The sequence below is a fragment of the Temnothorax curvispinosus genome, unplaced genomic scaffold, assembly GCF_003070985.1.
Source record: "Temnothorax curvispinosus isolate PA1 unplaced genomic scaffold, ASM307098v1 QBEX01005766.1, whole genome shotgun sequence".
Lineage (NCBI taxonomy): Eukaryota > Metazoa > Arthropoda > Insecta > Hymenoptera > Formicidae > Temnothorax > Temnothorax curvispinosus.
Genome location: NW_020215546.1, coordinates 17,537 through 32,175, shown reverse-complemented (window position 1 = coordinate 32,175; position 14,639 = coordinate 17,537). Strand labels below are relative to the sequence as shown.

The following is a 14,639-nucleotide window of genomic DNA, read 5'->3' as shown; positions in this document are numbered from 1 at the left end:
CACACACACACACACACACACACACACACACACACACACGCACGCACCACACGCACGCACACACACACACACACACACACACACGCACGCACGCACGCGCGCACACACACACACACGCACGCACGCACGCACACACGCGCGCACACACACACACACGCACGCACACAGAGAACACTCTGAACATATTAGCATCAAAAACTCAAAAAACAATCTTTTCTTTGGTTTTTTCTACCCCTATTTCATATATAATTCTTTTAAATTTGATTGATTAGACCCAACTTTAAACGCAATCAAAGGTTTATATACGAAATTTACGAAAACAAATTAAGCTTCCTCTATGAGAAAGCAATAATGAAGTGCAAAAAGTATGCCCAAATACAGAAATTAAAGAATGTATGAACAAATGTTAATAACATACAATGTAGATTTTTTTATATACCTATATTAATATTGTTATTTGTTTTTTATTCCACATTTTCGAATTTGAATTTGACGTTTGACGTCGACTACGAAATTAGCACAATTGAAATTTTTTTTCTGAAAATGTTGTCAATCGTCTGTTCGATCGTGACTATTTTCAATGTTTTAATTGGTACTACAACTACATGCAATGATGCATTATGCCAGCGTGCCTCCGTATATGCATGCATTAGAGCAGGCATAGCAGCTTGTTAATCATTCAAGAAAATCATACTTTGTGTGATTTTTTTATATACGACAGTCGTAGTCGTGCATCGCTACGCCATGTTATATTATGCTTTGGCCCTAAAGCCGGTTCTACAATACGTCGCAAATGATGGCAACTGCTAGTTGAAAAGTGTTATTTCCACGTTGCGCTTGTCAATTGCGGTTGTCAAAAGAAAGTTGGCGAACTTTTAACTTTTTTGGCGACAGTAACTGGCAATCAGCATTCAGAAATAACATTTTTCAACTAGCAGTTGCCATCGTTTGCGACGTATTGTAGAATCGGCTTAAGTGTTTACATCTTCGTCGTAGCCGTGGACATAAAGTAAGGCAGAGTAAAAACGCAAGTCATAAAAGCTATTGTATAATAGACTTTTACGTATTACGTTTTTCTTTGCCTTAATTAATATCTACTATACGCTACGACATACGTCTCGTTTTCTGTCATCAGCCATACACGAGTAACGTGTTCGTGATGCCTGTGGTAGATCTAATTATTTATTACTTGTGGTGGATCTGATCTATTATAAATAAAAAAGTTACCAAATAATATCTGTGTTTTTGCTCATAAAAACCTTTATTTTTTATTCAATCACAAAAAGGAACTTTAAAGAATAATATAAGATTCCTGACAATCTACAAATTCTTTTTTTGCAAGAGTAGAATAAGATTTCCTTCAGATCCGTCTATTGTTGAATCAAGAATATTATGAAATTGTCACAAATTTTTATCTAAATCTTTTTGAGAAAGTTAGAGAAAATAATATTAAGACTATTTTATTCTGGTTATTCTTTTTTAAATACTAAATATGATTAGTGCTATTTCGATCCTATGTTATGATAGATTAAAGAGTAATAACATATTGTATCCAGAAACCTTTTCTGTGGGTGCGGCGACGGTTAATTAAAATATTAATGTATTAATAATAAAATAAAATACCACATTATTAATAATAAATTTTATTATTAATAATAAAAGAAAATCATTGAGTATGGTTTTCTTAGCTTGAATTCGATAACTTCTTGTTTATCGTTTAGTTATTTTACCTGGAATTATCGGGTGCGCAAATTGTAAGTTTGCTTTGTTTTCACCGCAATAAAAAACGTAAAAACGTAAATAAAAACGCCAAAAAAACGAGTAATCACGTTATGAAAAAATATATTTGTAGGCATATATTTTATGTTACCTTTATATGTTCATAAATCTCATTACGAATCACCACATCCACAGAAAAGACTTCTAGATACAATGCTATTACTCTTCAATCTATCATAAAATAGGATCGAAATAGGGCCAATCATATTTAGTATTGAAAGAAGAATATTTTAATCTTAAATAGAGGAATTCTTAAATCTAGAATAAAATAATCTTGATGCTATCCCTCTAATTTTCTCAGAAAGATTTAGATAACAATTTGTAACAATCTCATAATATTCTTGATTCAACTATAGACGGATCTGAAGGAAATCTTATTGTATACTCTTGCGGAAAAAAAATTTGTACGCTGAGAAAAAATTTTTTTAGATATTAGTAAATATGATTTTGCATACAACTGTGACTTTATTTATTAAAATAAAAAAAATTGCCTTTTATTAGTATATTGTTTCTCAGTAAATACACATATACTAATAAAAAGAGAAATTTTCTTTATTTTAATAAATAGAGTCACAATTGTATGCAAACTAAAATATATACTAAAATTCAGAACATTTTTTTCTCAGTGTAGAATGTCAGAAAATCTTATGTTATTCTTCCAAGATCCTTTTTGCGATAGAATAAAGTAAAGGTTTTTGCGAAACACAGATATTAATTGGTAACCTTTTATTCATAATAAATCAGATCTACCACAGGTAATAACTAGATCCGCCACAGGCACGAACACGAGAGAACGCATATGGCTGAGAGAACGAGACGTCTGTCGTAGTATAGATATTAATTAAGGCAAAGATAAACGTAAGACGAAAAATGTTGTTGTACAATAGCCTTTCATGACTTACGTTTTACTCTGCCTTACTTTATATCCACGACTACGATGTTGATGTAAACACTTACGCTTCGTTCTCGGTCAATAGCGTATCACGTTATTGGCGTTGACGAAAGACGGTAGCACACATCGGTTTCGTGCTAAATACTGTGGCGCTGACACGGTTAACATCGCGTGAAGATTTAGTCTAAACGCAAGAATATATAAGCTTAAATTTATATATATTACTCTTGTCTCAAGATATTAAGTCAATCTTATTTTATTCGACAGAGGAGAATAGGAATTATTAATTTAATCTTAATATTGTTTTATTTTTATACTGCTTCAGGTTGTGATAAGATTAAACATGTCAAGAATATTTTTTGTCTCGTTATTAAAAATCCTTTCTGAGAGTGCGCGGCTTATCTTAATGTGATTTCTGCATCTTATCGGATTCCATTCACTACATCGACCCGTTATCATCTAATTTTGTTGGAATTACCCGGGAAAAAAGGATTAGATCTGACCAGATCAAATTATATCTGGTCAGATATGCTCAGATATGACTTCTGTCTCATATGTTCTCATGTCTACGCAAATTTGGTCATATATGTTAATATATAACTATATAGAGTGTAATCTGGTCTTCTTAGATTGAACCATATCTCCTCGTTTGTAGTGATAAATTTCAAGACAATTTCTTTAGCACGAGCAAATAATGTTTTTGTGTGCGTGGTATACATTTTTAATATCAAAATTGTTCTTTCTACGGAAGAAGAATTGTTTCGCAATATACGAAAAATCTGATGAAACATTGTACCTTTTCTTTCGCATCATTATCCACGTTTTCCTTTCTTTATGCTATCTAGCAGTTATAACTATAACTATGTAGATATCATTGGTACATATCTACGTAATTATATGTGTTCTGTAAATTTACGTTAAGATTAGTAGTAATTTTGCGACGAAAAATTATTATGCAGGAACTTTTTCCAAGCAATAGCACTCGAAATCTAAAAATTAAATAAATAAAGGTTTGTAAAACAAGAATTTTTATACAAAATTGTTGATTAGAAAATTTTACATTTGCTTTTATTTATATATATCCGAACATCCCTGTTGTTTACTTAATTTGTTTACTTAATTGTCGCCAGTACTTCAGATTAATCTCTTATCCAAGATTAATTTTAACGTTGTGTGACAGTCATAATTCGGGTATGTCCCGGTAGTAATGAAACTGTTGAATCCCGGGACATCTCCCACACGCCTGAAGTAGGCCACCCGCGGTAAGAGTCCGGCATAACCCTTGGCTCCTACTCGGAGGCCGAGGGTATCCATGATGAATTTCCTTTGCGAAAAGAAATGTCATATCTAATCCAAAATCCCTTTAAGTTTTAATATTGAGCGAAATTAATGTGCTTTCGTCTAGATTGATTAATGTTTGAATAGTGTTCCTTTGTTTGTCGAAAATTTTTGAATTTTGTCCGAAAGACCACAAAAATTTATAAATGATTATTTCGGACAAGCACTAACAATAAGTATAACTTATCCTTTCTTTTAATACAATTAAAAAACTTCTCAAATAGTGAGAGCTAGGCACTCGGCCACTACTGATTATATAATAATATTTATCAAATTTAGACAATTGAACAAAAAAATTCTCAAAAATTCTAAATGTAAATATTTATTAATTTAATTGTTATAATGATTTTTGTTCGTTATTACAATAAAGGGGTGATCTTCTCGTAGGTACCCTTGGAATTAGGCACCTGCAGGTGACGCTGCTTTTCCTGGGTACTACCATCGGATATAGTGTCAGAGTTGGGATGTCAGTGGCAGTGGTGCCGATGGCGAACGCGAGCACCGCGAATCCTGACATCGAGGTAAATCACATACTTATATCTTTTCTGCATCGGCTTGAAACTGGTGACTCAAACACCGACGCTGCGCCTGGACAATTTGAAGCACTTGAGATTACGTTCTAGCGATTGTCAGATGAGCATATACCGAGCATACCGAGCTTCGATATATATGACGTCAACTTCGCAGATAATAGCAACGTGTCTGCATTGTTGCTGGCATGTTGCCGACATAGTATGTGTTGCTATCAGACTTGTAGCGACTGAGTCCGCATTTGTCGGCAAGTTGATGCTTTCACGATATAACAATTTTGTATAGCAACTTGCCAGCAACTTGTTGGTAACTCATGCTGCGGTCTAAAATCGTCTGATTCAAAATTTGAGCTATTGCTGTCATGTTGCTGTAATAGTTCATAGGATCACACAATGCTGTCATATTGCTAGCAATGTGAAGTAAATTTGATGCTACTTTCTTGCCGACAAATTGTTGGCAATACATATAGCCAATGTTGCCTGCGTTGCTTCAAATGTTAAATTACTCGAAATCAATTGAAACAAATGTACGGTAAGTTCCCAGCATCATAAGCAATCACGGTTTGCGCGATTTTGCTCAGACACGTTTTGCTATCTGGGTTATTAATTATTATTGTTGCTTGCGCGGAAACTGATATGTGTCTATAAAACATTCGTTTCTTTAGATTCGTAGTTTCTCGCAACTATTATAATTTAGATTAACGGTACATACCTTGTGCGCGAGTTTACATCTCTGGGTGACGAAAATGTTAAATTTGACCGATCAGAAATCTCTAAGTTTCTTCAGAAACATGTCATGCTGTAAATGACGCATCTGCAATGATTGAAGTATTTTTCACGTATTTTTTAAATATTTATTTGTTCTGAAATTAAATTTTACGTTCAAGATATCGAATTTCATAGTTGATTTGTCGTCGATATAGACTTTTATATCGAGTTGTATGCAGAGATAATCAAAACTGTTAATTTATTAAATTTGCTCAATCGAGTGTAACTGCTTACGTCAGTATACAGGGGGGTTTTTACCGGTCGCAGAATGTTCTGTAAATTCGTAATTGCGCCGATTACCTATCTGGAATCTGTACCGGAGGAAGGAAATTTTTCTCGATTGTCTGCAGAATAGGGGGAATAACGTGCATCGAGTCGAGTCGAAATGCCTTGGACGCGATGAGAAATGCCTTTTCCTCTTTACGCGTGAGATTAATCGCGATGACCGCTGATAAATCTTACGACAGCTGAAGAGACTATCTTCTTTACATTGATCTTGCGTTAAATACATAAGCTAAATATATTTACTTCTGCGCGAATTCTTGCCGCATATACACTGATCTCGACTGATTCTGAGCGGATAACGACTATACCGTTGTCTTTACAAGAGCTCTAATAAAGATTGACAAGATAATGACTTGTCAGATTGTAATCGCCGTCATTGTCTCGTCGATGATCTTGTCATGATAAACTTTACGGAATTGTTTTAATACTTAAAAATTCTTGTTTATGCTGAAAGATTAAGAACACACACACAAAATTAAATTAAATTAGTTAAAATAATATGCATTGTGAAATAATTATTCCTGCCATGAGTGCGAAAATAGTACAGTCGTAAAATATTTTATTTTTAAGATCAGTTTAGATATATTTCCTTTTTTTACGCGTACATTGACGTTTTATCAATTTTATTTCATGTATATGTATATAATTGGATATAAAAATTGCCATAAAAGCATTATTTTAAATGCTTAAATGTCTACGATAATTTTCGAATAGGTAATAGTGTTCTGTATAAATTTTATTATGTAACTTATATACAAAAGTTACAATTTCTTACTTAACAATGTAAATGCAATGCAACACATGTTATATTGTAGGATATTGTAACTTGTATGTAAGTTGCATGTTACTTGCTGCGTAGGCTTACTGAGGTTTAAAATCTTTCAAAAATCGTATTGATTACGTTTTCAGGATTACGGTTGGACTAAGCAGCAAAAGGATTTGGTGCTCAGCTCGTTCACCTGGGGATACGTGGTAACAATGGTGCCAAGCGGCTACATTGCCGATGTTTGGAGCGCCCAAAAGCTTCTTGGCATCGGGCTGCTGCTTTGCGGGATTCTCCAAGTTTTAACACCGACCTTCGCCCATTACGGGGGTCTGGAGGCCGTCCTGGCTTGCAGGATAGGCATGGGTCTCACACAGGCTTGCTTATATCCTTGCATACAAACCTTCCTCTCAAAGTGGGCGCCGCCCGCTGAAAGAGCACGACTAGGTGAGAATAGATTCAGTATCTGCGCGCGGTAAATTTCAATCGGATATCAGGAAACAATCGGTTCTCAGGTTATTTTGTAAAAAAATATAATTTAAATACTTGACATAAAAAAAGTTCCTACTCTCTAAATCTGAATCAGTGAAAAGTCACTGGATCCAGTGACTTTTCACTTATTCAGATTTAGAGAGTAACAAGGAAAGGTCCCCAACTCGGAAATTCAAAAAATTCTGAAACTTTGCCAATACGTAGAGGACATCTTGACATGTAAAAAACTATTTTGTTTGTTGCCCAAATTCACTCTAAAGGAGTAAAATTTACCCCTGGAATTTCACCCATTTTTTATTTTATATGAATATATTATTAATATTCCATTTTATAAATAAATTAACATATAAACATATTGTACATATAAACATACGTTAAAGAGATATAAACATATAAATAAAGAGGTATAAACATATAAATATACAAAATTGTTTTTTAAAACATTTATTTCTGTGGGTTGAGCTATCGTGTGTGTCTCCAGGTGGCGGATTTACTAAAAATTAATAAGGGACATTGTAAAAGACCCAATCCTTGTGATGAGGCAAAACAATGTCACCCTTATTTTTTAATTGAAAGAATTACACAGTTAAAATAAACTCAGAACTCTGGGAAAACATGGACTGAAGGCTGCTTGAAGATGCTCTGATATGGTTTACTGACGGTTCCTGAGCTGACTCGATCAGGCAGCGGATCTGGAATATTTGGTCTAAGACCAGCGGCGCAAATAAGCGTTCCTCTGGGCAAACATGCCACCGTTTTCCGGACTGAAGTCTATGTCATTCTACACTACGTATGGGAGAACTTAAGGGAAACTTAAGGAGGACTTATGAAAATAAGCGGATTCTCATATTATCGGACATCCAGGTAACACTAAGGGATCATCAATTTTAAGGTAACCTCCGAACTAGTCATGGAATCTCGCGAAAAACGATTGTATTAAAACCGTATTAAAAGCTTATATGAATTCAATAAGAGTCTTATTAGAATCAAAAATTAATTATAATTGCAAATTAATTATAAATGCAAATTAATTATAATTTAAATATAAGTCATATTTAAATCAAATTAAAGTACCCCAATCTTATTTAATCTATATATGGATTAAACTGGACCTTGCTTTGTTAAAATATGCAAAATTAGCCGCACAGACCTAAGGAAATTTAAAGTTAATATGGTTTTAATATGCCAAATGTGGATTAAATATGGTAGTAAATTTAAAATTAATTTGATCATATAAGTTAAATATAAATCAAATATAGTCAAATTTAAACCAATTTAAATTTAAATTTAAAACAGATTATATAAAATTCTAATAAGATCCAAGTAATATTTATATATGACTGTAACTCAATCTTATTTGGTCTTAATGGTTGTAATTATAGGGGGTTATAATATTTTTTAAGCGTGCTACTTTATTATAAGAGTGGACTTCACGATATAACTGATACAAAAATTGTGTCGCTCCGAGACAGCGTCGCGCGAGAATAGCGTGAGACAGTGTCGTGTCTTTTTGATACCGTTCTTATAACACTCTTTGTCAAATTTTAATTACGAGAAACAGATCACATCAAATGCCATCTATCGGATACTTTGAGATGCAATATTCTGATCTGATCATATATAATCTTATATGACTATATCATTTCATATATAATAATCCAATAAAAAAATCCAGTAAAATTTAAAAATAAAACTTTTATTTAAGAAAGATATACAATCTATAGCGGACTGAAATACACTGCTGGTTCATTCCCTGATATTCTGTCCAACTTTAAATTGCTCAATATGCTCCAATTATTTCAAATTTATATTTTGTTAACATAGACGTAGATTGTGATAGAATCCACAGCTTGTTATAGACTCAAATTATTTTGTATACCGTATAATTATCTTTTTGTAAAAATCTTTAACAAAAAATTAATGACAACATATACTAACTGTATTGTAATAAAAGTCTATAAAATATGAAATTTCATCTATTGGGATTTTCAGTCGTGACGTTACCAGGCCAAGATGGCTGGCCTATTCCTGAAAGTATTAGAGCTGTCATATGTAAACACATATAACGCTTGTGTTTTTCATAAATAATTAATAAAATAACGGTGTTTGTGATAAAAAAAAGTGCGATGGGTGAACACCTAGAAGACAGAGGGGCAAGGTTTTCCCCTAGAGACACAAAAAATCGCGATTTTTGCTGTGTAGATATTTGGTTGCAAAAGCTCTGGATTAAAAGATACCTCTGTGCGATTCCACATGTTTCCATCTAAAGGAAAGTTTTATACTGAGAAAAAAGACATGTTTGGAAATATAGAAAAAATTGATGTTCGAAAAGAATGGGAGAGAGTTTTGAAAATAGCAAAACCAGAGTGGATAATCAAAAAGTGGGCAGTGTGTTCTTTGTACTTTGACAGGAGTGACTACGTTCTGCCTGGCAAGTCAATATGATAATAACTGAACAATAACAAGTAAAATATATTCACTGAATATTAATGAGTAATATTAGTTATAATAAATTGTACATTAAATGTAGTATGTAAAAACAATTCACCGATTTTTTAAACGCAAAAGTATTTCAAACACTCCAGTTATCAATTGAAGATTAATAATAACAAATAACATTTTCACCCATCGCACTTTTTTTATCACCAACACCGTTATTTCATTAATTATTTATGAAAAATACAAGCTTTATATGTGTTTACATATGACAGCTCTAATACTTTCAGGAATAGGCCAGCCTTCTTGGCCTTGTAACGTCACGACTGAAAATCCCAATACTTAATTTTCCAATATTAACTTTTCGTAATTTTTCCAAAATCAAATTAATATTCAACATTAGTCTAACTTTTTAATTTGAATCAAATATTTACATGTTAAGTTCGACAAATAAGGAAACAAATTTTACCGCAAATATTATTTAAACAAAAATACGTTTTAATAAGAATCAAATTAAAACCAAATTTGGGTTAAAGCCGCAATTGAATCGAGTAAAAGTCGCATACAGAACACATTAACTTTTTATTAAAGTCTTATATATAAATATTCTGCATCATGTATGGTTCTGGATCATGTATAATCCACATAAGTTATCTTATTAAATACAAATTAAAACTATATTTGATTCCAAGTGTTATATGATCCACATAAGTAATCTAATTAAATTTAAATTAAAGCCCTATTTTATTGTGGATCATATTTAATCTACATAACTGATTTTAATAAGTACAAATTAAAACTGTATTTAAACAAATATAATTTTAATATAAAATCTGGTTTAATTTGAATTTTACTCAAATTTAATATGATTTAATATGATTTTAGTTAGATTCATATTAGATCGTTTTTCGCATGCTATCTCTGTGTTGGCAGACCGGAATAATGTACATATCTTATCTAATAAAATAAATGTAAAAAAAACAATTTTGTATATTTATATGTTTGTACCTCTTTATTTATATGTTTATATCTTTTTAACGTATGTTTATTACATGTTAATTTATTTATAAAATGGAATATTAATAATATATTTATATAAAACAAAAAATGGATTATGTCGTCGAAACATCGATATAATGAAATTAACAAGTAACGTGTAATTGAGAGGCATCGTAAAGTTCAACACGGTTAATGGTCCTTAAAGTTAACATTATATATTGAGTTTGAATAACTATTATGATGCACGTAGTTATACCATATGTAAAACTTGGTTAATGATTATAATTTATTATGTGATTGAATCAAAATGACAGTCATAACTGAACAATAATCATTGAACAATAATCATTAGCCAACATTTACTTGGATTTTCTTGCAAAAAATAACGCCCTTTTTAGATATATATACATAAAGTTTTGAAGTTACTTTATTTCTCGTTGGAGAACGTAAGATCTTTTTGATTTGCCGCATCGCTAAAAATGGCTCAAAGCAAGATCGAAACGTCTGATTTATAATTGGTTTTTTGTCTCTAGAGTGTTGCGTGTGCGTGTGCGTGTGCATGTGCGTGTGTGTGTCCGTCATTATAGGCGTAGTAACTCTGTCCGCGTTTTATTGTAAATCGTTTCTAACAAACAAAAGTTTAGTAAAATTGACTTTCTTTTTCAATCCCATTCCATAAATAACCGTAAGACGTAAGCAATATAAAAATTGAACAATTACAGTCAATTATTTTTGAACTGTAAAAATCCTATTAGTCAATAGCTTACTATTTACGTCTTATTGCGTATTCTTATGGCTATTGTAAATGAGCCTTCACCGTGTTAAACCCACAATCGTTAACATTTTTTAATTCTTCTTATAATTTTTTTTTATGTACATACATATGCATATACGAACAGAGTTTATCTTATATATGTAATATATATATACGAGAAAGAAAACATACATGGATATAATTTATATATAATTATATATATATATACATTTTTTCTTAATTGGTTATAAAGTAATTTTTATTTTTTTGCCATTTTTATTTTTTTACTTTCTGCTTTGTTTATTAAAATTAAATTTAGTTTATTAGAATTCGGATAGAATTTTGTACCTTTTTCTCCTTTCCTGCTTTTTCTTCGTATTGTTAGAAATTTCAAAAGATTATTGACAAACGAGTAGAACTTGATGCAAATACACACCAACACACACACACACACACAATACATTTTATAATTTTATTTTATAATTTTACATTTTATAATTTTATTTTATAAAACGACTAATTGCTTCGCTTACACGGCAAATCATATCTAATTGTGGTAATATATCTTTAATTTTGATTATAATATGGAAATTAAATAAGTCTATTTTGTATTTTGTATTTCAGGAACACTCGCTAATGCGGGTAGCCAATTCGGCACGGTGATCGCAATGCCAATTGCTGGACTTCTCGCTGCATCCAGCAGTGGTTGGCCTAGTATCTTTTACTTATTTGGTGTATTAATGATTATCTGGAGTATAGCATTCCTTTATTTTGGAGCAGACGCACCGTCCAGTCATCACAGCATTTCTTTAGAAGAGAGAATGTATATAGAAGAAAGTTTGAGGACAATTGAAGCGAAAAGCGATGATGAAGTCAAACAGGTAAAAATCCGTTACTATAAATCTCAATAACACAACTAATTAATGGTTTAGGGTTACGTATAGGGTAACTCCGGTATATACCTACTCCACAGCTAAGGAAAACTTAATTAATTTATCGAGTATTGTAATTCTGGTATATACGCTGCAGATAAGGGAAACTTAATTTATCGAGTACCTACTATTTACTATGTTTAAGGCAAATGAATTATACTAATAAAAACTTTATACTGTCTACTACTATAAAAAAAATAGAAATATGAAATATTCATTCTTTGTATTTAATAAAAAAAACTTTTAGAAACCCTTGCATTTTTTACCATATATCCCCATGAAATATACGCCTTATAAAAAATTACAAATAATGTTTATAAATAAGGCAATAAAATGTCATAGTAAGTTACAAAATCCCTTTCTAAAAAAGGCATGGATAGTTTATTGTTGCCTCTTTTCCGCGATGCCGATTGGTTTTCTTGCTGCGCTTACTTCATTTGTAGCTGTCATTGTATATTTTGACAGTTGTGTATAATAGGGTTAATAGTGAAATGTTAAAGATAAATAGCGCGCGCGTAGCGCGCGTCTGTAGTGTCTAGTGCTTGTAAAAAGTTTATTAAGATGTAAGAATGATAAACAAATTATAAAACTGAAAAATTTTAAAAAGAAAATAGAAGAGCGATAGATGCATTAAAGATTATTGTTATACGATCCAAAAAAGAAGGAAAAAGAACACAGAAGATTTCGAGTTTTACAAAGTGTCTGTATTATGGCATAAATCCCGCACGCTAAAAATGCCGCATATCATAAACAAGAAGTATATACAAGACATCAAGCTAAACAAAAAATACAAGAGCTATGCACTTGTATTTTGCTGTATTCCATTATTTACTATCCCTGTACACTTATTATGTATCATGAAATAATCATTAAACCTTTTACATTCCCTACAGTAATCATTTTACGTAGGTCGTAATATATGATCGCGCTATTTACTACGATGAGAAATCGATTCAACTCACGACGGTTTCGTTAATATTAACAGTAAAGAACTGAAATTACAACACAATACTAATATGGCATAAAGGCGCATAACATGCAGTGTGATTGCGAGAAAGTATCTCTATTCCTTCTATTTTTTCTGACTTCTGCGGCGCAAATACCGGAATTACCTTAATACTTATCTATTGCCTTAATATAATTTTCTGTATCATAAGATAAAGAAAGATTTTCTTTAATATCGAGCTTGAACATCTTTCTTAGATTATTTTGACGTTATAAGGTTATAACAGTTACTTGTAACACAAAAAATATTTTATAAATTTATATAATGACTAAAAAAAATGTAATAAAAAGTATTATAAGGTGTTTAGGATAATTTGTAACATTCAGAATAATTTTATACTTTTTAGAAACTGAAAATACCATGGAAGCAGATTTTCACTTCGATACCTATGTGGGCTATCATAATAACTCACTCCGCGCAAAATTGGGGGTCCACGACTTTATTGACAGAAATACCGAGTTACATGACAAGCGTGTTGAATTTCAAAATCGGAGCGGTAAGCAATAAAATTTAGCAAACAAATAAAAAGGACAAATAATATTTTTTCCTACATTATGGGGTTTCACAATTTTGGCGAAATTTATTTATCGATTGCACCATTTTAATATTTATAATATATTTGAAATTATTTACACCTTATTTGGAATTATTTCCCCTTTAATTGATTAGACATAATACTTTACATAAAGAAATTAAAATATACATTTTCTTTTGTGCAGAGTGGTGTAATTTCCGCCCTGCCATACCTAACGCAGTGGGTTCTCTGCTTGGTTATAAGTTTTTTATCTGACTTCGCATTGACAAAAGGTGCGTCTAGGGGTACGATCAGAAAGATCTCCAACACAGTGGCTCAATGGTGTCCGGCTATCGCCCTGGCATGTATGAGCGTCGTACCTGCCGATGGTTATATCTGGGCTATCGCCATTCTTGTCCTGGCGGTAGGTCTGAACGCTGGAGTTTTTTGCGGTGTGCTCATAAATCATATAGATCTCAGCCCAAACTTTGCTGGGACCATGATGTCCATCACCAATTGCATTGCCAATGTTATCTCTATTATAGCGCTGCTGACATGTGGCGTTATCATCACCGACGAGGTAATCATCCGTTCTTTTCCTTCCGAGTATGAAATATCTGCATGTAGTAATCTAGTTTACTTATTTCTGAGAATCCTTATTTAATTCTATCTCGTATAATTTAACTATATCTACTTATTATTTACGATTTCTACTTTTTTATCCTTGGACTTATATCTAATTGCTTTACACACACACACACACACACACACACACACACACACACACGCGCGCGCGCACACGTAAGAACAATGAGAAAGTTTCTATCGAGAGATCTCTCGCCTTTCAGAGTAGCGTGTATCAGTGGAACATCGTGTTTTACATCTCAGCGGCAATTTTCTTTCTGGGTAACTTGGTGTTTGTGATATTCGGCAAGGGCGAGGTACAATGGTGGAATGAACCAGAGGCACAACAAAGCAGGCAGAAACAAAGAGGGAATGAAGAGAACAAGACGCATACTTGAAATATAATGAAAATAATTTTGATATACTCTTGTGGAATTTTGTAACTTTTGCCACTGAACTAATTGTAAGTCCCACGGCAAGAGAGAGAGAGAGAGAGAGAGAGAGAGAGAGAGAGAGAGAGAGAGAGA

The 14,639-nt window shown here is 32.3% G+C and overlaps 1 protein-coding gene across 1 annotated transcript; it reads left to right on the top strand.

Annotated features, from left to right (window-relative positions):
- Nucleotides 1–4,396: 4,396 nt before the first annotated feature.
- On the top strand, nt 4,397–14,578 carry LOC112455068 (putative inorganic phosphate cotransporter; the record flags this gene model as incomplete). Its single annotated transcript, XM_025016769.1, has 6 exons — nt 4,397–4,530; nt 6,502–6,802; nt 11,661–11,917; nt 13,321–13,470; nt 13,694–14,068; nt 14,337–14,578. Coding segments are annotated over 6 exons (1,391 nt in total), but the record flags the coding sequence as incomplete, so codon positions are not given.
- Between the last annotated feature and the right edge of the window lie 61 nt (nt 14,579–14,639).